At 44.1% G+C, this 22,431-nt stretch overlaps 1 protein-coding gene across 2 annotated transcripts in view; it reads right to left on the bottom strand.

The window, feature by feature from the left end:
* The window catches only part of ift172 (intraflagellar transport 172), a 179,456-nt gene that overhangs the window by 80,837 nt on the left and 76,188 nt on the right, over nt 1-22,431 (bottom strand). For both annotated transcript variants that reach the window (XM_085996985.1, XM_085996986.1), the window contains 6 exons: nt 19,940-20,032; nt 15,894-15,971; nt 10,782-11,030; nt 9,087-9,165; nt 7,422-7,542; nt 6,354-6,498 (listed from right to left, as the gene is read on the bottom strand). In XM_085996985.1, coding sequence (XP_085853111.1) covers nt 6,354-6,498; nt 7,422-7,542; nt 9,087-9,165; nt 10,782-11,030; nt 15,894-15,971; nt 19,940-20,032 — 765 coding nt within the window. The remainder of the gene's footprint in view (nt 1-6,353; nt 6,499-7,421; nt 7,543-9,086; nt 9,166-10,781; nt 11,031-15,893; nt 15,972-19,939; nt 20,033-22,431) is intronic.

Raw genomic sequence — 22,431 nt, 5'->3', positions numbered from 1 at the left:
TAGCTATGAAGGAATGATGTGACAGGTACTAATGCACTGTTCCTGGAAGAAGAGGGTTTGGTAGTGGATTATTATTCCATAATTAAAGGCTACTCACTGTACAATTCATATCTATCTACACATCTCTCTATAGATGTATACACAAAGTAGAAGATCTCCCATGATATTGCACATGGCGAGGTGGAGGATACACTTTTTTTTAACTGGGGTGTTATCAACAGAGTATGACAGGGAAAATGTGATTGGGAGTCACAGGAAGTGTAACATATACAGTGGAGTGTGTACTATACTTTTAATGTATTACTAGCAGATCTTGTGTGATGTTGCTTATAGTAATCTGGGATGTTATGATTAAGGTTATCCACCAGGTGGTGCTGTAGCCAATGCTGCTGCTAAGGTCAGAGGTTTGCTTCCTGTTAAGGTCAGAGGTTTGCTTCCTGTCAAGGTCAGCAAAGGTGCAATGCTTGGAAGCAGGCCTGCCTGGTTGTCTCGCAGTCGTTCAATAAAGTACTCGTCTTAATCCTCATACCTCGCCTCTTCGAGTTCCTTGTCTCACTACATGGATTTATCACATTTGGCGACGAGGTAAAACAGGACCTTGAATAAGAGAAGTCTGCCAGGACGTTTAAACAACAAAATCACGAGCTGCAGTTAGCTACCAGTTGGAAGAGAGCATGGCTGCCACGGTAGGAACGGTCTCCGCTTTTGATATTCAAGCACAAACTTGGGAGGAATACTGTGAAGTGTTGGGTTATTTTTTCGAAGCAAATGAAATAAATGATGCCGGAAAAAGGAAAGCCATTCTGCTTAGTTCAGTGGGAAGCCAAACCTACAGTTTGATGAAGAACCTGCTCAGTCCTGAAAAGCTTGGAGACAAATCATTTGTTGAATTAGTGACTGTGCTAAAAAAAACATTTCAACCCTAAGCCTAGCGAGATTGTACAGTGGTTCAAGTTTAATTCAAGGAACAGGAAAGAGGAAGAGAGTGTAATGGACTATGTAGCGGTGTTGCGTAAATTGGCACAAGATTGCAATTATGGGAACAACCTGAAGGAAATGCTGAGAGATAGGCTAGTTTGCGGAATAATGGACGACCGAATGCAGCGTAGATTATTATCCGAGACTGGGCTTACTTATGAAAAAGCATTGGAACTTGCTCAAGCCATAGAGACAGCGAACCGAGATGTAAAAGAAATACAGGGTTCAGACAGGGCTAATGCTACGCAAGTTGCAGGTCAGGTTGTTGTGCACAAGTTGAACATGCGTCAGAAACCACAACGTGAACATGTGAAGGCATGTTATAGATGCAAGGGCGATCACCTGGCGAGTAAATGCCGGTTTCTGGAGGAAAAGTGCTACAAGTGTGGGAAACAAGGACACATAAAACGAGCTTGCAGGGCGAAATCACCTATGGAGGAATCCAAACCAAAAGGGGGAGGACAGCAAAACCAAGGGAGAGAAGTGAAAAAACATGGAGCACACCACATCAGCGGGGAAGCTGAGGAAGAAGAGGACATGTTCATAATGTATGGCACGTTAGAGAACATTCCAAAAGTGGCTCCTATCACATTGCAACTGACAGTAAATGACTCTAAGGTGAACTTTGAAGTGGATACAGGGTGCGGCGTGACCATAATGAACAAGGCAGAGTACTCAAAATTGTGGAACCGTGCAAAAGTTCCAGAGTTAGAGCCTTGCTCCCTGCATCTTAAAACATATACAGGTGAACGAGTAGCGACATTAGGTACAGCTAAGGTAACTGTGCAACACAGGGACACAGTGGAACAGCTACCTGTAGTTATAGTATCGGGTACCGGACCAAGCCGGTTAGGTCGGGGCTGGATAAAAGAACTTAAATTAGACTGGGGAGCAGTACATCAAATAGATGCGGGCAGACAGTTGACTTTGCAAGAAGTGTTGAGTGAACATGAGAATGTGTTCAAGGAGGAACTTGGCACATTTAATGGCCCCCCCAGCTAAGATTTATGTAGACAAGGAGGCACCGCCAAGGTTTTTTAAACAACGACCTATGCCTTATGCCATGAAGCCAAAAGTAGAGACTGAGCTTGACCGTCTATTGAGAGAGAACATACTGGAGCCAGTGAAATGTTCGGAATGGGCAGCTCCCATAGTACCTGTTTTAAAACCGGACAATTCGGTAAGACTCTGTGGAGACTATAAATTGACAGTCAATCGGGTGTCCAAACTAGAGCAGTATCCTATTCCCAAAACAGAGGATCTCTTTGCAAACCTGGCTGGAGGAAAGAAATTCACAAAGTTGGATATGAGTCATGCCTACTTGCAGATTACACTGGATGACGAATCAAAGAGGTATGTCACTATAAATACACACAAGGGCTTGTTTACATATAACCGCTTACCGTTTGGTGTCTCATCTAGTCCAGCTATCTTCCAGAGGACAATCAAAGGTGTACTGCAAGGGATTCCACATGTTTCCATCTATCTGGATGACATTCTGGTGACGGGAAGAACCAACCAGGAGCATCTGAGCACTCAGAGAGGTACTACAGAGATTGGAGCGGGCAGGGTTCCGGCTCAAGAGGAGTAAGTGCACTTTCCTGGGGAATGAGGCAATGTTCCTGGGACACAGAGTGGACACCACCGGGCTCCATCCACTCAAGGAGAAGGTACAAGCACTGCAAGACGCCCCTGCTCCTACAAATGTGGCTGAGTTAAAAGCTTACCTGAGACTGCTTAACTATTATAAACAGGTTTTTACCAAACTTGTCAACTGTGTTAGCACCTCTTCACAAACTACTGCGCAAGGAGACACAGTGGCAGTGGGGAGAGGAGCAGGGGGTTTCATTTGAACAGTCCAAGAAACTGATGCTGTCGTCGGATGTGCTGGTTCACTACAATGCAGAGAAAGACATCATTCTCTCTTGTGACGCTTCACCTTACGGGGTGGGGGCAGTTCTTTCACACTGCATGGAAGATGGAACTGAAAGACCAATAGGGTTTATGTCCCGAACTCTAACACCAGCGGAAAAAAACTATTCCCAGTTAGACAGAGGGGTTAGCAGTAATGTTTGGGTTACAGAGGTTCCACAAGTACATATATGGCAGGAAATTCACCATATGCACCGATCATAAACCTCTTATCTCTCTTTTCAATGAAATGAAAGCAGTTCCACAGATGGTGTCACCCTGGATCCAGAGGTGGACAGTGACGTTGAGGGCATATGAGTATGTCATCGTCTACAAGGCGGGCAAGTACCATGGGAATGCAGATGCCTTGAGCCGTCTTCCACTGCCAGGCACACCTATCCGTGAAGCTCCAGAGGACAGAGTTTTGATGTTGGAGGGCACTGACGCGGCACTTGTGACTGCAGAGCAAGTAAGAACATGGACAGGTAAAGATCCAGTACTGTCTAGAGTTCGAGAATATGTGGTGAGGGGATGGCCACAGCATCCGGAAGGGGCTGACTTCACACCCTACAGTGTCAGGAAAACAGAGCTGAGTGTGCAGGATGGTTGCGTGTTGTGGGGAGCACGAGTGATTTATTCCACAGCCAGCACGACAGTCTATCCTAGAGCAACTACATCAGTGTCATCCTGGGGTCTCGCGTATGAAAGCCTTGGCTAGGAGTTACTTGTGGTGGCCAAAGCTAGATGAGGAGATAGAAAATCTAGTCAAGACATGCAGCACTTGTCAGGAACACCGGAAGGCACCAGCAGCGGCTCCTCTCCACCCCTGGGAGTGGCCGGATAAACCATGGAGAAGATTGCACTTAGATTATGCGGGTCCATTCATGGGGAAGATGTTCCTCATAATCATTGATGCACATTCCAAATGGATGGATGTTTATCCTGTAAATTCTGCTTCCGCCACTACTACTATAGACTGCCTGCGTCGGAGCTTCAGTAATCAAGGGCTACCGGAGATCGTGGTGAGTGACAATGCCACTTGTTTTGTGAGTACAGAGACAAAAGAGTTCTTGAGAAAAAATGGCATAGTGCAGGTGACCTCGGCTCCATATCATCCGTCCTCGAATGGACTTGCGGAGAGAGCCGTACAAACATTTAAGGAGATGATGAAAAAAAGTGCAGAAGGGAGTTTAGCAGCCAAAGTGTCACGGGCTCTGTTCAGCTACAGAATAACACCTCAATCCACCACAGGACTCTCTCCTGCTGAGATGTTATTAGGTCGTAGACTATGCTCCACTCTTGACCTTGTCCACCCAGACCTAAAAAGGAAAATGGAAAACAGACAAAACAAACAAAAAGTGAACCATGACAAAAGAACAAAGAGCCGAAGTTTTGGAGAAGGAGATGCGGTCCTTACCAGGAATTTCAGTTATGGACCAAAGTGGATTCCTGGCTTCATAGACTCAATGACAGGTCCAGTATCATACAAGGTCATGTTGGGAGATGGTAGGGTAGTACGCAGACATGTAGATCAGATACTTCCCAGACAAGGGGAAATTGAAATTAAGGTTCCAGATGCAATGACTGAAGACAGGGTTGCCCCCAGTTATCCAAGTGCATCTGTGGTGCCACCACCAGGGACAGAGACAATTCCACAGGAACCTATTCGTCAAGAGGAAACCATCGTTGCAGAGTCAGATACTCTGAGCACTGCTCAGGAGCAGCTGGTGGCTTCACCACAAACAAGCAGGGACTTTACTGTTAGACGTTCACAAAGGCCTCGCAAGCCACCAGAGAGATTGATACTGAACTGTTAAATTCGTCAAGTATGGAACATGATGAATGGAGACTGCTTATGTGACCCTCAGGAATGGTTGTTTGTTGAGAAATTCATACTGAAATCTTAAGGGCGGAGGGATATAGTAATCTGGGATGTTATGATTAAGGTTATCCACCAGGTGGTGCTGTAGCCAATGCTGAGGCTAAGGTCAGAGGTTTGCTTCCTGTCAAGGTCAGCAAAGGTGCAATGCCTGGAAGCAGGCCTGCCTGGTTGTCTCGCAGTCGTTCAATAAAGTACTCGTCTTAATCCTCATACCTCGCCTCTTCGAGTTCCTTGTCTCACTACATGGATTTATCACATTGCTCATTGTGAGTCAGAGGATATGCCGTTTTATAATAGGAGTGTGGCCATGTAATGCACAATGGAGCAGATGTTACTATTCCCACATCTGGGAATATTCGATCTCTGGGCGCAGCACATAGAGGAAAATCAGGCAGGTAGGAGTATAAAACCATAACGAAGCTTGCCTCATTTTCTGTCCATTTAAATTTGAAGGAATCCAAAAATTCAAACGCATCTTCCAGCTGGGTTAAAATCATTTAGAAAAACAAACTGAAATCCTCTTTATTTCAAAGTCTATTGAGAAAAAGCTAAAAAAAATAAACAAATCCTCAAAGGATAAAGGACAGCCATCAACTCGGGGAAATCTACTGATGCATGCTGGAAATTCTGCAAACTGCACATACTCAAAATGTACAGTGTGGTTATAAGCTCGTGTCAACTGTTCCAGGAAAGAAATCCAGTCAAAGGCTAGGCTCTTGAGATAAGCTGAGGCCTTAAAGCAAACTCTAAGAAAGGCAGTAAAAGCATTTTGAGTGATTTGATTGGTTCACCTTTTTTCCTACATTACAACAGTGACTAGGCTACACTTAATAAGTAATTCATTGGCTGTGAAGCGCTTTGGGACATCCTGGGGTTGTGAAGGCACTATATACTGTAAATGCAAGTCTGTCTTTCTTTTCATTTTTTCTTAAATTGGTAGATTCTTCTGACTGATCATTCTCTCCTAATGAAGCAGTGGGATTCGTTTTGGTTGTGATAGCCATAGAGCCAGCACAGACATGATGTGATGAATAGTCTCCTTCTGTGCTGAAAACTATGGTTCTATAGAGATAGATGCATATAAAAAGTTTGGTAGCTATGTAGAGCACCCAGCAAGATATTCTGAATGGGTCATGTTGACCATGTGATCAACATCATAGAACTATTACTTCTGAAGAATCAATCCTAGAGAAAGATCAAGGATACGTGACCTGCACCCCTTCTCGAATTATCTTATGCCTCGACACTATATTGCCAACTATGTGGCAGCCATGCATTTCTGACTTTCTCCATTCCTTGTTCTGCTTGACTTTTTAAGTTAGCTTCCTGCTGCACACTACCAACTCAATCAATGCTTCCATATTAGTCCCCACCAGAACTGCAATTTTAGTCATTAGCAACACCATGGACATCCATTAATTATTGTTTAAAATTAACCTGTGGATTAAAATTTACTCAAAGTTTGAGTTAACTAGTTAAAGAAATTACAGCTTAAAAACTCTATTATCACTGTATATATGATATACAACAACAATTTATACATACTAATTAAAGAAAATTGCATTTATGGTGACTTCCTGACCTCATATTCTTGGACTGAGGCGTAGTGCTGCGCTATCTTATGATAGTACTTGTAAGTTGCTTTGTCATCTTGAAGCTCTAGAATATGGATTGCCTTTTTCCACTGCCGCGCTCCAATACTTGCTTCAATCGCCTTTATAGAACAACTGGAAAAAAATTGAAAAGTTACAGTTTAAATATAATTTCCATAGTAAATCAGCATAAAATTTAAGAGTTGTTACTGCAGACAACAACTTCCAACCCTTGAAACACATGGCCACTTGAGTGTTACTGAGGGGTAATTTTAACCACTAAGAACAGGTAGGATGTTAAAATTTAAAAAATCTCGAACCTGAACCCAACCTGCCCACTTTTGGTTTTAATGGAAATGGGCGCGCAGCACAGGACCGGCTTTTTCAATGTAAAGTTTTGATGTGCAAAACTGTGAATGGGCTGTGCAGCCCCTTAACGGGGCTGCGCACCTAAAAAAGAGGGAACATTGGTGACCAACCTGCTCCCAGGAGGCGGGCCGCTCATTTAAATATTTTAATGAGGCTGTGTGTGCATCAGAATTTATCTCTGTTCCAGCTTTAACCCTGGTCAGCCGGGTTTTCCGTGCCTCGGGAAACCTGGAAGAGGTAAGTGCTTTTTCAGCACTGCTTGTGGGCCAAGAGGAGCAGGAGTGAATCCCCCCGGCCCCCCAAGCTAACTTGCTTTCCTCCCCCCGATCAGACACCCCCACAAGAGTCCCCCCTCCGCGATCACCAATCCCTCCCCCCACCCCCACCGACCTCCCATCTCTGCCCCTGCTCTCTCTTTGACCCTCCAAACCATGCTGTATTCACCCCCCTCATGATCTCTACCTTGAGGAGCAGGAAACCTATCTGCTCCTAGGTTGCGGTCTCAGGTTGGTTTCTTTGTTTAAAAAAAAGAAACATGCCGCTGTGGTGTTAAAACTCCCCAGCGTTTGGGGGAACCCGGATTTCCCGACCAGAACTCCTCCACCCCGCTTGGAAATTTTGCCCCAATAAATACTGAGTCCCGAGCATGTAGAGAAAATATTATTTTAGATTTACGTAGTTGAACCTACCCAGCCTCAATGTAATGATTGATTGCAGCATCCAGCTGTTTCTGTTGTACAAGATAGTCTCCCCAGGCCTCCTCTAACTTCACAACCTCTGATGGAAAAACAGTTCTAGACAACTCCACCGCTGAAAAAAGATTAATTAATTTTGATAAACCCTCTAGACAAAGCAATAGTACAAACTGATTATCAAAATGACCACGAAATGAATCATCAAGTTTTCATAAAAAGATAATTCCTGCCAAAACAAAGAGTAATTTTTTTATACTGGCCCGGAGCTGGCAGCGTTCGTCGTCATTTCGCCTTTGAAACTGACCGCAACTTCAGGATGTACTGCACGCGCAGCCTAACAAAGAAATCCTGAAGTTGCAGTCTGTCATTCACTGCTCCTCCACAGGCTGTGCTGTGCCCCACCCCCTCAGAACTGGCAATCAGTGTAATCTGTCAAATCATGGAAAGTGACAAAAACTTCGGCTCTTCTGCAGTAATACCACGGTTAAATACCCCATTAAAAGTTAGGCCCTTTTGGATTAGGTGTAACTGAGGTTTGAACAGCGTATTGACTGCCAAACAAAGGTTATGGCCCTGAAAAACTAATTTTAACTTTGTGGAGTGTCAAATTTATCCATTTTAATAAAACTTAAAAATTTTAAGAAACTTTGAAAAAAACATTTTTTTTTAAAGTTTGTTCATCTTTATTTCAAGTTTGCCTTTTCCCCATGCGAGAGCCCCAATCTTTGTTTTGATCTCGCGAACATGTTTTAAAAGTTAGAATCAAAGGAGCTTAACCACTTCCTGGTTCGGTGTCAGTGAGAATTCTGCATTTTGATTGGCTGCTTAGACAGCTTGTTGACATCACAGCAGCTCTTTGCTGGGAATCCCCATTAACTTCTGTTGGAAAAGCAGAACTTCTCGCCACAGAGATGGCGAGATCTTTGTGCGAAGCTTACTTTGGTGTCAGGAGTGAACACCTTTGCTTCGCCGCTGACCGCAAATTCCAGGCCAATAAAAATGAAAATACAAATGTTCTCCCATAACTAAGGTTTATTAAGTTAAAACACAAGTTCCTCTCTTCTAACAAGCTTAGAGACACTTTCCCATCTGCAATCCTCTAAAGCATAATGATTATCATAGTGAAATATAGCTATATTTATATTTAAAAAATTACACTGAGCACACACTTCCTGTCCACAAACCTTACTTCCTATTGTCACAATTCTTTGGTCAAGCCTTTATGCCAACATTTACAATGTTGAGATAGTACATAAACATTTATAATGGAAACTTATGTACATCAACAGTTGCCTGACGCTATGTAATTGCAGGCTTGGGCTACAAAGCAGATTGCATTGATTCATTTAGGGGAGGCTTGATGTATACATGATAAAGAGAATAGAGGGATGGGGGCAGGATGGGAATAGGTCATTAGAGTGGGAGGAGGCTCGTGTGGAATATAAACACCTGCACAGACTAACTGGGCTGAAATTCTCTACAATTCTATGCAGATTAATATTAGAGCATTCCTTTTCTTGGTTAATATCATCAGAAGTACAAGTGCAATTATGTTTGTACACTACGCCTTGGATCCCATCTAACTTGTCTAACTAGGTTAGAATAGTAATTCTTTATACACCACGAAGTACTGATTCAAGTATTGAGAGCACTGTATACCTTTCCTAAAGGCACTGCCCTTACGGTAGCAATCCAATGCTCTTTGGTAATTTCCAATTTTTTCATAGAGGTCTCCAGCCTAGAAAAAAAATCAAGTGCTTAAATAAATCATGGTGTACTGATCCTCTAGTATGCAACTGCTGTTATAATGTAAAAGAAATGTAAATAGTTGCTAGTTATAATATACAAAAGTGAACATCTCGGTAATACATGGACCATCACTAAAGTGCTCAACACAATACTAGCTTAGATAGAACTAGCTCTTCCATTTCAATACTATGTCTATGCCCTGTATTCTCCACTTTAAATAAAATTCAAAATAGTACAGTCATAATTTTGTTCCATGCTTTGTTTTAAGGCTCATCTCTCCTTCACCTGTGGTTCTCAGCAGACATGTAACTCTTATGGCTCCGGGAACCCCTAAGTGGCCTTCCCAGCTGTGAGATGTTGACTGTGCTGTGATACTAAGTTAGTCCCTTTCCTTCTTTTTTTCCAGCAAAGATAGTAAGGAAATGCAATTAGGCAACAGGGTTATTTCAATGCTGTATAATCAGTAAAAGGGCTCTATTAAAACAGAACTACAGACCCTGTAGTATTTTTATCTCTTCCTGTGACCAAGTGCCTGTCTGACTCTTGACAACATGATGATATTGTAAACTACAACAGAAAAGCTGTCTCATTATAATTTCCTTTCTTCCATTTTGTATGCCGAGTACATTATTTTAATTTAAAAAAAAATCTTTTGTGGATAAATATTCAGCCAAAACGCATCTGGCACTTTGATACTCAACTTGACCTACTGTAAGCGACATTAGGTTGATGGGTGGGAACATGGCGAGAGAATAGTGCCTCATGGTCCAAAAACCACCAAGGACAGTTTAGATTACATTTTCATGTGCCTCCCTCCCCAACCCTCCAATACTGCCAAACTCCACTCCCAATACTCTGAAAACCCCACCCAGCCCAGGACCCCTTCCTCAGACTAATCCTTCCTCCCACTCTAAGATCCTGAGATCCAGTGCTTACAAACCCCAATACTGTACTCCCAGAACCATCCCTTTGCTCCCACAACCTGAGACCTCCTCCCTAATTCTCCTAAATACCAGGACACTACTTCCAGTAATCTCAGGTCCCACAAACTGCCCAGTGTTCCCAGAATTACCACCCTTGTACTCCAAAACCCTGGGTCCCCTTCAAAGTACTGCTGAGATCCTTTCCCAGAACTGCTATATCACAGGGTCCCCTTCCCATTGCTCAAATGTATCCCAGGGCTGCCCCTAATGCTGATAAGTCAGTGCCCCTGCTAATACTACTTGGCATTTTTATAAAACCTCAAACTTGCCATGAGCAACATCATAGAAGATCGGTTAGTACCAAACTACAAAAACTACAAATAGAAGTTTTATTTTCCAGTCTGAAATTCCTTGAATCCCATGGCTTCTATGCTCAAAAAGACAATCAAACAAGTATTAAAAATGCAATGTAGGACAGAAAACTTTCACTGCGTAATCAGAGAACTGCTGAAAATAAACATACAACAGATTATTTTTACAAGTATCAAGAAAGTTTTAGGGGTCAATTCTTCAATGATTATTTTCCTTAATTTGGCATAAAAAATTACAATCGTATGTTTTAATTAACAACAATGAATATATAAATAACAGCATAATAACTACAGATACTCTTAATACCCACCCTTTCGTAAAAATCCCCTTTAATTAGGGCAGCAGCAATTCGATTGATGATATCACTGTTTGCCATAAGTTCAATCTGGCTCAGTACTAAACGGGCAGCTTTTGCAGGGAGGCCAGCTTTCAGATAGAGATTAACGGCTCCAGTGTAATCTCCATCATTTTCTTTCACTTCTCCTGCCTTTTCATCCTGATTTGTCTCCATCAGCCACTGATAATAACTTCGTCTAAGATTGTCCAATTCAGGGTGACCCTAAAGGAAGAAGCAAAACAGTAGTAAATACCACACAAGGTTGCTCTGAGCAAGGTTTAAAAATGGAGATATTACATAGTACTCCTTCGTGCAAAAAATGTCAATACAAAAATGTTACTACTATCTCCAATTTTTTTTACATTCAGGTGCTATTTGCATTTGTTGATATGGCCGTAATAGGAATTGAAGATTAGAAAGGATAAACCTTCAATGCATATTACCACATATTCAGAATTAAATTACTGCAGTTTTCCCTCAAGGGTCTTTCAATATTTTCCAATTTGTCACATGTATTGCTTGAGGGGAGGTGTGAGTCCAAACCTTCATTCTATTGTTTACTTAAGAAAATATATTACAATTAAAAAAAACAAACTAGAACTCAGCTTTCGGAAGGAAAATTACGCCTTGTAAAAATACTGCTAATTTTTAACGGTTTATAATATGAAAGGCTTCCAGTTTTTAAAACAAGACTTTTACAATTGGAAAGAAGTTGGTATTTTATTTTGTCTGAACGTTAAAACTACCAGCTCAATTTCTGATACTGTGCTTGACTTTATATTATTTAACATTCTTCTTCTTCTTAGGCAGTCCCTCGGAACCGAGGATGACTTGCTTCCACATTAAAAATGAGTTCTCAGGTGACTGACGAGTCCAATGCGGGACCTACAGTCTCTGTCACAGGTGGGGTAGACGGTGGTTGAAGGGGCGGGTGGGTGGGGTGCTTGGGTTGACGTGCGCTCCTTGCGCTTGCTCCCGGCGAAGAGACTCGAGGTGTTCGGCGCCTTCCCGGATGCTTCTCCTCCACTTTGTGCGGTCTTGGGCCAGGGATTCCCAGGTGTCGGTGGGGATGTTACACTTTTTCAAGGAGGCTTTGAGGGTGTCCTTGAAGCGTTTCCTCCGCCCGCCTGGGGCTCTCTTGCCGTGCCGGAGCTCTGAGTAGAGCACTTGTTTTGGGAGTCTCGTATCGGGCATGCGGACAATGTGACCCGTCCATCGGAGCTGATTTAGCGTAGTCAAAGCTTCGATGCTGGGGATGTTGGCCTGAGCAAGAACACGGACGTTGGTGCGCCTATCCTGCCAATGGATTTGCAGGATCTTGCGGAGGCAGCGTTGGTGGTACCTCTCCAGTGCTTTGAGGTGCCTGCTGTACATGGTCCATGTCTCTGAGGCATACATCAGAGCGGGTATCACTGCTGCCCTGTAGACCATGAGCTTAGTGCCGGGTTTGAGGCCCTGGTCTTCAAACACTCTCTTCCTCAGGCGACTGAAGGCTGCACTGGCACACTGAAGGTGGTGTTGGACTTCGTCGTCGACATCTGCCCTTGTTGACAGTAGGCTCCCGAGGTATGGAAAGTGGTCCACGTTGTCCAAGGCCTTGTCGTGGATTTTGATAATCGGGGGGCAGCATTGTGTGGCGAGGGCAGGTTGGTAGAGGACCTTTGTCTTACGGATGTTTAGTGCAAGGCCTATGCTCTTGTACGCTTCGGTGAAGGTGTTGACGATGGTTTGGAGTTCGACCTCCGAGTGAGCGCAGACGCAAGCATCGTCTGCATACTGTAATTCGACGACAGAGGATGGGACGACCTTGGATCTGGACTGGAGGCGATGGAGGTTGAACAGTTTCCCATTTGTTCTGTAAATTAGCTCCACTCCAGTGGGGAGCTTACTGAGGGTGAGATGGAGCATTGCAGCAAGGAAGATCGAGAAGAGCGTTGGTGCGATGACACAGCCTTGCTTGACCCCAGTTCGTACGTGAATTGGGTCTGTGGTGGAACCGTTGGTCAGGATCACGGCTTGCATGTCGTCGTGAAGCAGGCGGAGGATAATGACAAACTTTTGAGGGCAGCCGAATATGAGGGGGACACTCCATAATCCCTCGCGGTTGACAGCGTCGAAGGCCTTTGTGAGATCAAACGCGGTCATGTACAGTGGTTGGTGCTGTTCCCTGCATTTCTCTTGTAATTGACGTGCGGTGAAGATCATGTCCATTGTGCCCCTTAGTGGGCGGAATCCGCATTGCGACTCTGGGAGGAGCTCTTCGGCCACTGGGAGAAGGCGATTGAGGAGGATTCTTGCGATGACTTTCCCTGTGGCAGATAGCAGGGAAACTCCTCTGTAATTACCGCAATCGGACTTGTCACCTTTCTTGAAGATGGTCACAATTACGGTGTCTCTGAGATCCCCTGGCATGCTCTCCTCCTTCCAGATAAGAGAAATGAGTTCATGAATTCGCGCCAGTAGTGCTTCTCCGCTATGCTTTAGTGCCTCGGCGGGGATTCCATCTGCTCCTGAGGCCTTGTTGTTCTTCAGTTGTTGGATGGCCTTTTCAACCTCATGCCGGGCTGGGGTTGTGCTGAGATGGTGGCGGGTAGCATGCTGTGGGATGGAGTTGAGGACACTCGTGTCGAAGACAGAGTCATGGTTAAGGAGATCTTCGAAGTGCTCCTTCCAGCGGGCACTGACTGCCTCTCTGTCCTTGATGAGTACCTCTCCATTCTTGGCCCACAGTGGGGAAGGACCAGTAACAGTATGTTTGTGTGTGTGCGTGCTAGGCCATTGTAGCAGAGCCTGGTCTCCAATCGTCCTGGATCCCCCTGCCATTGGACCAAGACCTTGCTCTGTCAAGCCCGTGTGGTAGCTGAAGTGCAACGGCCACCCCACGTTAAAAGAATTCACGCACAGGCATCTTCCACCCTTTAAAATGAAGTTCGGGACCTGGAATGTCAGGACCCTCATGGACAATCCCAACAGTGACAGACCGGAACGCCGTACTGCTATCGTTGCCTGGGAGCTCAGACGCTTCGACATTGACATCGCCGCCCTAAGTGAGACCCGGCGGGCAGGGGAAGGCCAGCTCAAGGTGCAAGGCGGTGGTTACACCTTCTTCTGGAAAGGCAAACCCGAAGAAGAACGCCGCCTCCATGGGGTAGGCTTCGCCATAAAAAATGAACTGGTCGGGCATCTCAGAGACTCCCATAGCGGTATAAACGTGCGCCTCATGACTCTTCGACTCACCCTAGCCCGAAACCAGTGCGCTACGGTCATCAGTGCGTACGCCCCAACACTGGAAGCCACAGACGAGACCAAAGAGGAATTCTACTCCAGCCTCGAACAATCCCTGTCCCGAGTCCCAACGGGCGACAAGCTGATCCTCCTTGGCGATTTCAACGCCAGAGTTGGAAAGGACACAGACCTCTGGAGAGGTGTGATCGGCAGAGAGGGGGTAGGGAAAGCCAACTCCAATGGTACCCTCCTCCTGTCGAAATGCTTAGAACATGGCCTCGTCATAACCAACACCTTGTTCCGTCAGAGAGACAAGTACAAGGCTTCATGGCAGCACCCTCGTTCCAAGCACTGGCATCTGCTGGACTACGTCATCGTCCGAGCGAGGGACCGCAAGGACGTCCGCATTACCCGCGCCATGACAGGAGCTGATGACTGCTGGACAGACCACCGCCTAATCCGCTCTGTCATCTCCATCAACGTAGCCCCAAAACAGCGGTGGCAACAGAAACAATGCCGCAGGAAAATTAATGCTGGAGCACTCAAAGACCCCGCTAAGAAAGCCCTATTCAGCCTGCACCTCACAAACAACCCGACGACTCCCAGTGATGCAGAGACACAGAGTGCCCACAGCGTCTGGTCTGCACTCAAGGTCTCCATAATCAGCACCTGTGAAGAGACGCTCAGTCACTCGACCAGGAAACACCAAGACTGGTTCGACGAGAATGACCAGGAGATCCAGGAGCTAATAAGCCGCAAGCGCAAGGCATTCCTGATCTGGAAACAGCAACAGAACTCGAGAGCAAGAAAGCAGCTCTACAGAAGCCTGAAGGCCGAGGTCCAACAAAAAACTCGCGACGTAAAGAACAGATGGTGAGTGGTGAAAGCGCAGGAGATCCAGCAGCTAGCCAACAACCACGACGTGCGTGGATTCTTTAGAGTAGCCAAGACCATCTACGGCCCAAGCACCCAAGGCCCTTCCCCACTGCGGGCCAAGAACGGCGTATTTAACATTACACATCAGCACAAAACGCTTGCTTTTTGTGTTATACTTACAGACTTAGCAGCAACTTTTAGTTTGTTACATAGACAGGGTAGGTCCCCAAATTCAATCCATGTTTGTAATTTTCAAATAAAATACACATTGCATTTCATTTTAGAATTTAGAAACCTGGCATCCAGTTTGTGCACAAGGTTCCACAGACAGCAATAAGATAAATCACTAGATAATCTGTTTTTTATAAAGTGCTGTTGATTGAAGGATAATTATTGGCCAGACTCCCCTGCTCTTCTTCAAAAACTGCCATAGGATCTTTTACATCCAGGCAGATGGGACCTCAGTTTAATGTCTCATCCAAAAGACAGCACCTCCGACAATGCAACACTCCCTCAGCACTGCACTCAAGTGCCAGCCTAGATTATGTGCTCAAGTCTCTGGGGTGGGGCTTGAAACAACAACTTTCTGACTCAAGGGCTATAGTGCTATCAACTGAGCTGAGGCTGACATCTTAAAACTTTTCTTAGATCATTATTACAGTAGAATAGCTTTTAAGATCATTTCTTTTACAAGGCAAATATTTTGCTTTCCAACAATGAGCGCATCACAACTTTTCATGGTGTGGCACATTGTTGGGTCCACTGAAAGCCTTAAATGCAGCATAAACTATTGATTTGATGATAATGTTTTCAAATTTGGCAAGTAAGATAAAGCGCAAGCAATTCAAAACACTTTTTTCCCCCCACTATCCTGTCCCCTCTTGCCCATATTTTTTTGTGGATAAATATTAATCTGGCACTTCAATACCCAACCTGTTAAACGTCAGGATTCCACTGCATTGGTCAATCTGCAGAACAAATTACCTTGGCTTCAGCAACAATAATACATTCATCCCACATGTGTAGCTCTTGGTACATATCCATGGCTTTATCAACAGCATTCTAAGAAAAGATTGATATTTGTTTAAATAATGTTCTAAAGACAAGTACTAACATGCTGAGAAAATTGATGCATCAATTTAATGCCTTTTGTGGACAAACTGTGGACATAATGCAATACAAAAAAAACCACAGGCATTATTTTACAAAACTAACATCACGTTATCCTTTATATATTAAAACAGTAACATTAAAAAAGAGTATCCGATCTATTAAACCTACAGTAAATAAATGTGATATATACATTTAAAACACTGACACTTTCTATTTATAGGCTGTGCAATAAATGATATTGCATTATATTTTCATTCAAAAAATATCTGCCCAGAAAAGACTTCTAAAGTTCTCAAGTGCATATCCTTTTACATTTAACTTAATTAAAATGATATGGAAGAATTTTTATTACATTATATAAAAGTTATGGATGCTTGGGAGTAAATAGACTGTAAAGTAGTTGAGAACTTCAAAGAATATCAGACACATAAGGGTTGATATTAACTCACTCCGTGTGGTAGGAAAGGGGTTGCAGCAGCCTTTAAATCGTAGTGCTACACTTACCGCCTCGCTAGCTTGTTACTGCACACTGTTATTTTCCACAGAGCCTTCACTAAGGCGGCTAGGCACCCACTTGTAACAGGCACGGGAACCTCATTACAGTATTTAAATCGGGGTCCTATGATGTCAATAGGACCCTGATGCTATTTTCACTCACCAAAGCGAAAGTGCAGTGCTGGACACATCCAGTACTGCGAGGTGGTACAGGAATTAAACGGCAGCTGGAAGCGTTATTTCAACAGGCACTCAGATTATTGGTATGTGTGTGCAATTCACCTGCTAGATTTCTTCACAAGTCCTTCCATTGGAAGTCACGATTTTACTTTTCTTCTGCTTCTAAACCTTCAAGAAGCCAAGGGCTCAAGATGGGAGTCATCCTGGCCGCTCTACTGCATTTGGGGGAAGTGGAGCAACAGGAGCAGTAGTAACAGGTCAAGGAACCTCAAGGAGCTGCAGTTGGCGCTCTCAGGAAACCACACATGAATAGGGCTGTTCGCAGACATCCTTACTCTGCCCATAGGATCTACAGGCCCAAAGTAAGTTACCTCCAATGTTCTGAGAAGCAGTGCAACAGGAGATTACGCTTCTTCAGAGAAGCCGTCGAGACCTGCAATCAACTCTCCCAGCTGGCCATGCATTTCCTGTAGCAGTCACAAGTGTTTCCTGCTCTTTTATGGCTGCAGCAGAAGACATCAGTCACATTAATCAGTCTGCAGTCCATGCCTGCATCAAGAGGCCCTCTTTGCCAAGACCAGTGATTTTATTACTTTCCCTTGGACACCAGCAGTCAGCAGCTTCAAACAAGTTCAGGCCGTGATTCACTGTGCCCATGTAGCCATCAAGGCACTTCCCAATGAGCTAGCAACCTTCTTGAACAGGAAATTCTACCACTCCATCAATGTTCAGCTGGTGAGTAATCGCCACAAGTGAATCATGCAGGTCTATGTCCAGTTTCCTGGAAGCTGTCATGAAGCCTTTGTACTGTGCCAGTCCACCATCCCCCCCCTGTTTGACCCAGCTCAGCACGTCAGAGGCTGGCTGCTTGGGGACAAGGGCTATCCTCTGTACACATGGCTCATGACACTTCTACATAACCCATGCTTGCCCACTGAAGGAGATACAACCAGAGCCATGGGACCATTAGAGCCACCACAGCACACACCGTTGGACTGATGGAACGACGCTTTCGCTACCAGAGCTTGTCTAGGTGCTTTCTACAATATAGTCCACAGAGAGACTGCAGCCAAAGCTATGATCCAGCAGCTGATTGCCCAACACTTCAGCTGATCTACTCCTCTCCCTAACCCTGCCATCCACTGCCACATTAACGCTCCTAAATACCACCTCCAACAGTCTTTCCACTCTGCAATAAGGAACTTCCAACCTCTGATCAACTTTCATATACATGACCAGCATCATGTGTTTCCAGCATCTGCAGTATTTCACTTTTGTGTTCATATACATGACACCTGACCTTGCAGGCTCAGTGGCTACTATGGAACCACACTGCAGACAAAGTGGCAAAGTCAAAAGCTGTGATATTTTAATGTCTGCTACAAGTGCAATTAACATAATATTTTTCCCCATATGTTAACCTTTAGCGCTGTTCTTAAGTGACTTCTTGCTTATTCTACCACTCCTATGAGGTGCTCCCCCAGTGGTTTCAGCATGGGTGATGGAACGCTGCTGATGCTCATTTGAGGGTCTTTGAGACGCTCATGGTTGTTGACCTCTTGGAGCTAAAGCCAGGGAAGGACCAGCTGCAGACTGCAGCATCTCAGCTGCTGCCGGGCTTTGGCTTTCTGAAACCATACTGGGCAGTGTCGAGGGAGCAGATGTGCTGTCATCTTGAGAGAGGGGAACATGTGCTGCTCACATGCCACTGCCACTCCATGGGGCTGCAGCTCATCACTCCAACTGATTTATGGGAGAGTGGACTGCAGGAGATCAATGACATGATTGAACGCTGGGGGCGTTGACATTATCAGCCTCCTCACTCCAGGCCTGCTACAGCATCTCTTTTGGCGTTTTCCTGGCATCAGAGGGGAAAAGGACCTACCTGTATGACCTCATCTACTCCAGAAGCACCTCCACAGCTTTATCAGAGACAAATTGCTCTCCAGAAACCTCCCAGTAGCAGCACAGGTTTGCAGGAAGTTGAATGACACCAGGTGTTAAGAAGTGCAATTACTCTTTAAATGGGCAGTGGGTTTGCCGGAAATCCCACCCTTGAATTGGGAGGGCTGCCTGTTACAACAACAACTTGTATTTGAAATTGCCTTTAAAATAGTAAAACGTCCCAAGGTACTTCACAGGAGTATCAAAAGACAAAAAATTTGACACCGAGCCACATAAGGAAAAATTAGGGCAGGTGACCAAAAGCTTGGTCAAAGAGGTAGGTTTTAAGGAGCATCTTAAAGGAGGAAAGAGAGGTAGTGAGGCGGAGAGGTTTAGGCAGGGAATTCCAGAGCTTGGGGGCCTAGGCAACAGAAGGCATGGCCACCAATGGTTCAGCGATTATAATCAGGGAGGCTCAAGAGGGCAGAATTAGAGGAGCGCAGATATCTTTGGGGGTTGTGGGGCTGAAAGAGATTACAGAGATAGGGAGGGGAGAGGCCATGGAGGGATTTGAAAACAAGGATGAGAATTTTGAAATCGAGGCGTTGCTTAACTGGGAGCCAATGTAGGTCAGCAAGCACAGGGGAGATGGGCGAACGGGACTTGGTGCGAGTTAGGACACAGGCAGCCGAGTTTTGGATGACCTCAAGTTTACGTAGGGTAGAATGTGGGAGGCCAGCCAGGAGTGCGTTGGAATAGTTAAGTCTAGAGGTAACAAAGGCATGGATGAGGGTTTCAGCAGTGGATGATCTGAGGCATGGACGGAGACGGGCGATGTTATGGAGGATGTTACCACTGGAATGTAAATGAGGTTCAACCATCAAAATGGTGCAAGCCTCCGACTTGTACGGCATTATGCCGCAAGGCCCGCCCACACTGCAATATCGCAGAATACAGCCGCTAAACAACATTAAAGAATAAAGTTTATTCACAAAAGATATGCCAGTATATGCACAGACACCGTCTCTGTATAACATTTAGGAAGATACAGCACAATTCGGACATACACATTTCCCCATTTAAGGATCTAGTTGATCAATTATTAACCGACGAATCTATGCAATAGAGTAACAATTACTTTCAAGATATTTTCATTGAAAAGATGGAGAAAATTTTGGTTCTACTTGAAAATTATGTACTAAAACAAAGTACTGACTACAATGAAGAAAACTATACCAAGCAACATTAAACTTGTCCATGTGTACATGTTTCAGTGTACATATAAATAATGTTCAGTGGAGCTGCACAATACTATTCTGGTAATGGTTTTAAATTATTTAGTAATTTTGCACATGTACCTGTTCCAGATAATAACTTTCTGCTAATTTGTAGTTTTTCTCCAACATAGCCAATCGTGCACGAACAAGGTAATAGTCTGTGCCATCACCTCCCTAGAAAAAAAAGATATAATAAAAATCTGCTGTTTCATTATTTTAAGAGCAATTAAATGGTAGGCTGCTATCTGAACAAAGGTATACAATTAAACACTCTGACAAAAGAACACATCTAAACTATCAAAATAATTGTTCAAATGGTGCAATAGCCAGTTTATAAAAAAGGATAACTATATCTAAACTGTTAAGAGTTTCCTCGATAATTCATTTACGTAAATACATGCCAGGACTAATCTTTATCTCCCAGTGTACCATTGTGGGTGCAGCACACTGGAAGTGCATTTTGAGACAGCATGCCCTTTTCCTATTGGCCTACATTATCATGGACTTCAGGTGCTGGTAGTGGCCCTTATTTAGGAACCAAGAAAAATTCCCAGCACTACCTGGGCCTTAATGGCAACAGCAATGTTAAATAGGCAGGTCAAATGGAAGCCCCACAAGGTACCACAAAGATCTTCACATTTTAACGCTAACAATGGACAAGAATTTTTATCATGCCAGCCTCTGATAAATTATAGTACATTTTAAAAATAATTTGTCTGCCAGAAGCTGTGATTTTTGTATGCCAGCGGTCTTCATATTTATTTAAAGGTTTATCCAGTGAATGAAAATGTGCTGCTGTGCAATGGCAGCAGCACCCCAACCAGCAGTGTGCCTTGGTGGGAGCTAAGAGGGCAGCACTGTGGTACCAAGCAGCAGGTCGAGGTACAGGGAAAACAAGTATGCACATGAAGAATGAAGGCACAGGAATATGACAACGGTCCTGGTATAACCTGCTGGCTTCTCTCATCCGGCCCATGAAATTCCTGCTGGTTCCCTTCTTAGTTGATTTTGTGCACATAGCTAACTTCAGCACCTTCAAACTGCTTAAGCAGCCTTCACCATTCCTCCAGACCATGCAGTTGAAGCATTCTCTCGCACTAAGATTTATGCTATTTGAGTGACCCCGGCCAGATCTCTCCCACTGCCTGTGCATTCAGAGGAAACAGCTTTTGAGGTGGAGTTATAGTGTCGACGAAAATGGAATCTGTCTAAAGATATACTGACACCTAAAAGGGGGAAGAGACAGAGAGAGAGAGAACCAAGTTTCAAAGGAGAGGTGGATGGGGATAAAGCTGGGGGAGGATGAGTGGAGAAAGACGGGGGGGAAATTAGGGAGTTTGCATGATGTTGCCTTTTGGTATCGCTTTTTTTAAATGAATATCGCATGCATTTTTGTGTAATCATAACTCTCTGGTTTTGACATGTGTATCTGGTCCCCAGCATGGCTTCAATACATGAACTGTTGATAAAGCAGGAACCAAAGCAGAATGGCCACTAGTGATCTGATCAGCCAGCATGGTGTCAACACTCCACTTCTTGCTTCATCAACTATAGGTTCTCTGCTGACTACACAACAGCTAATCATTTGGGAAATATATTTATATGACATCAGAGCTACAGAACTATTATTTCAGAGAGTCTTTATATAATAAATTTGCTACTCTATTATTTCCCATTAAATGTTATTTCAGATGAAGACTAGTATAAATTCCAGCTACTCATGTAAACATAATGAAGTCACCCAGCATTAATAAGTGGGTGACAGTCAATGCTACAAATAGGAAAATGCAGATTTATGTCCCTGATTTCCCATCTCAGTGAAATAATCTGGATAAATCACAGTCTCATTGGAAGGAGGAAAGGGAGAATAATTATTTACTAAGACAATGAGAAGAAGCGCACAACTCTGCCAATGCAATTCCCTATCCAAGTAACACATAAGAGGCCATTATTTTGGGTTAAAACGTCTGTGCTCTCACTCTGGGAACATCATGATGTGTGAGGAGGGAAAAGGAAGGAACAAATCTAAAAACAATTCATGACAAATAAAGTCTGCCATCTGGTGGTGTAAATATGAAATTCATTCAATTTTGCATTCTATTGTGTGCAATAATTTCCATTTAATACGTTACATGGAAATAGGAGTAGGCCATTCAGCCCCTTGAGCATGTTCCGCTTTTCAATTCGATCACGGCTGATCTGTACCTCAACTTCAGTTACCCGCCTTTACTTCATATCCCTTGATACCCTTACCTAACAAAAATCTATTGATCTCAGTCTTGAAAGCTCCATTGTCTGAGTATCCACAGCCTTTTGGGGGAGAGAATTCCAGATTGCGACTATCCTTTGTGAAAAAGTGCTTCCTAATTTCGCTCCTAAATGGCCTAGCTCTAATTTTAAGATTATGTCCCATCGTTCTTGATTCCCCCATCAGAGGAAATAGTTTCTCTGTAACTACCCTATCCAATCCTTTTAACATTTCAGTTCACCCCTCAATCTTCTAAACTCAAGAGAATACAAGCCAAGTTTATGCAACATGTCCTCATAATTTAATCCTCTAATGCCCAGCATCA

This window comes from Somniosus microcephalus, chromosome 9 (assembly GCF_052327205.1).
Source record: "Somniosus microcephalus isolate GS21.2 chromosome 9, FLI_Smic_1.0, whole genome shotgun sequence".
Taxonomy (NCBI): Eukaryota; Metazoa; Chordata; class Chondrichthyes; order Squaliformes; family Somniosidae; genus Somniosus; species Somniosus microcephalus.
The sequence above is the reverse complement of the archived record's forward strand: the minus strand, read 5'-3'. Positions and strand labels throughout refer to the sequence as shown.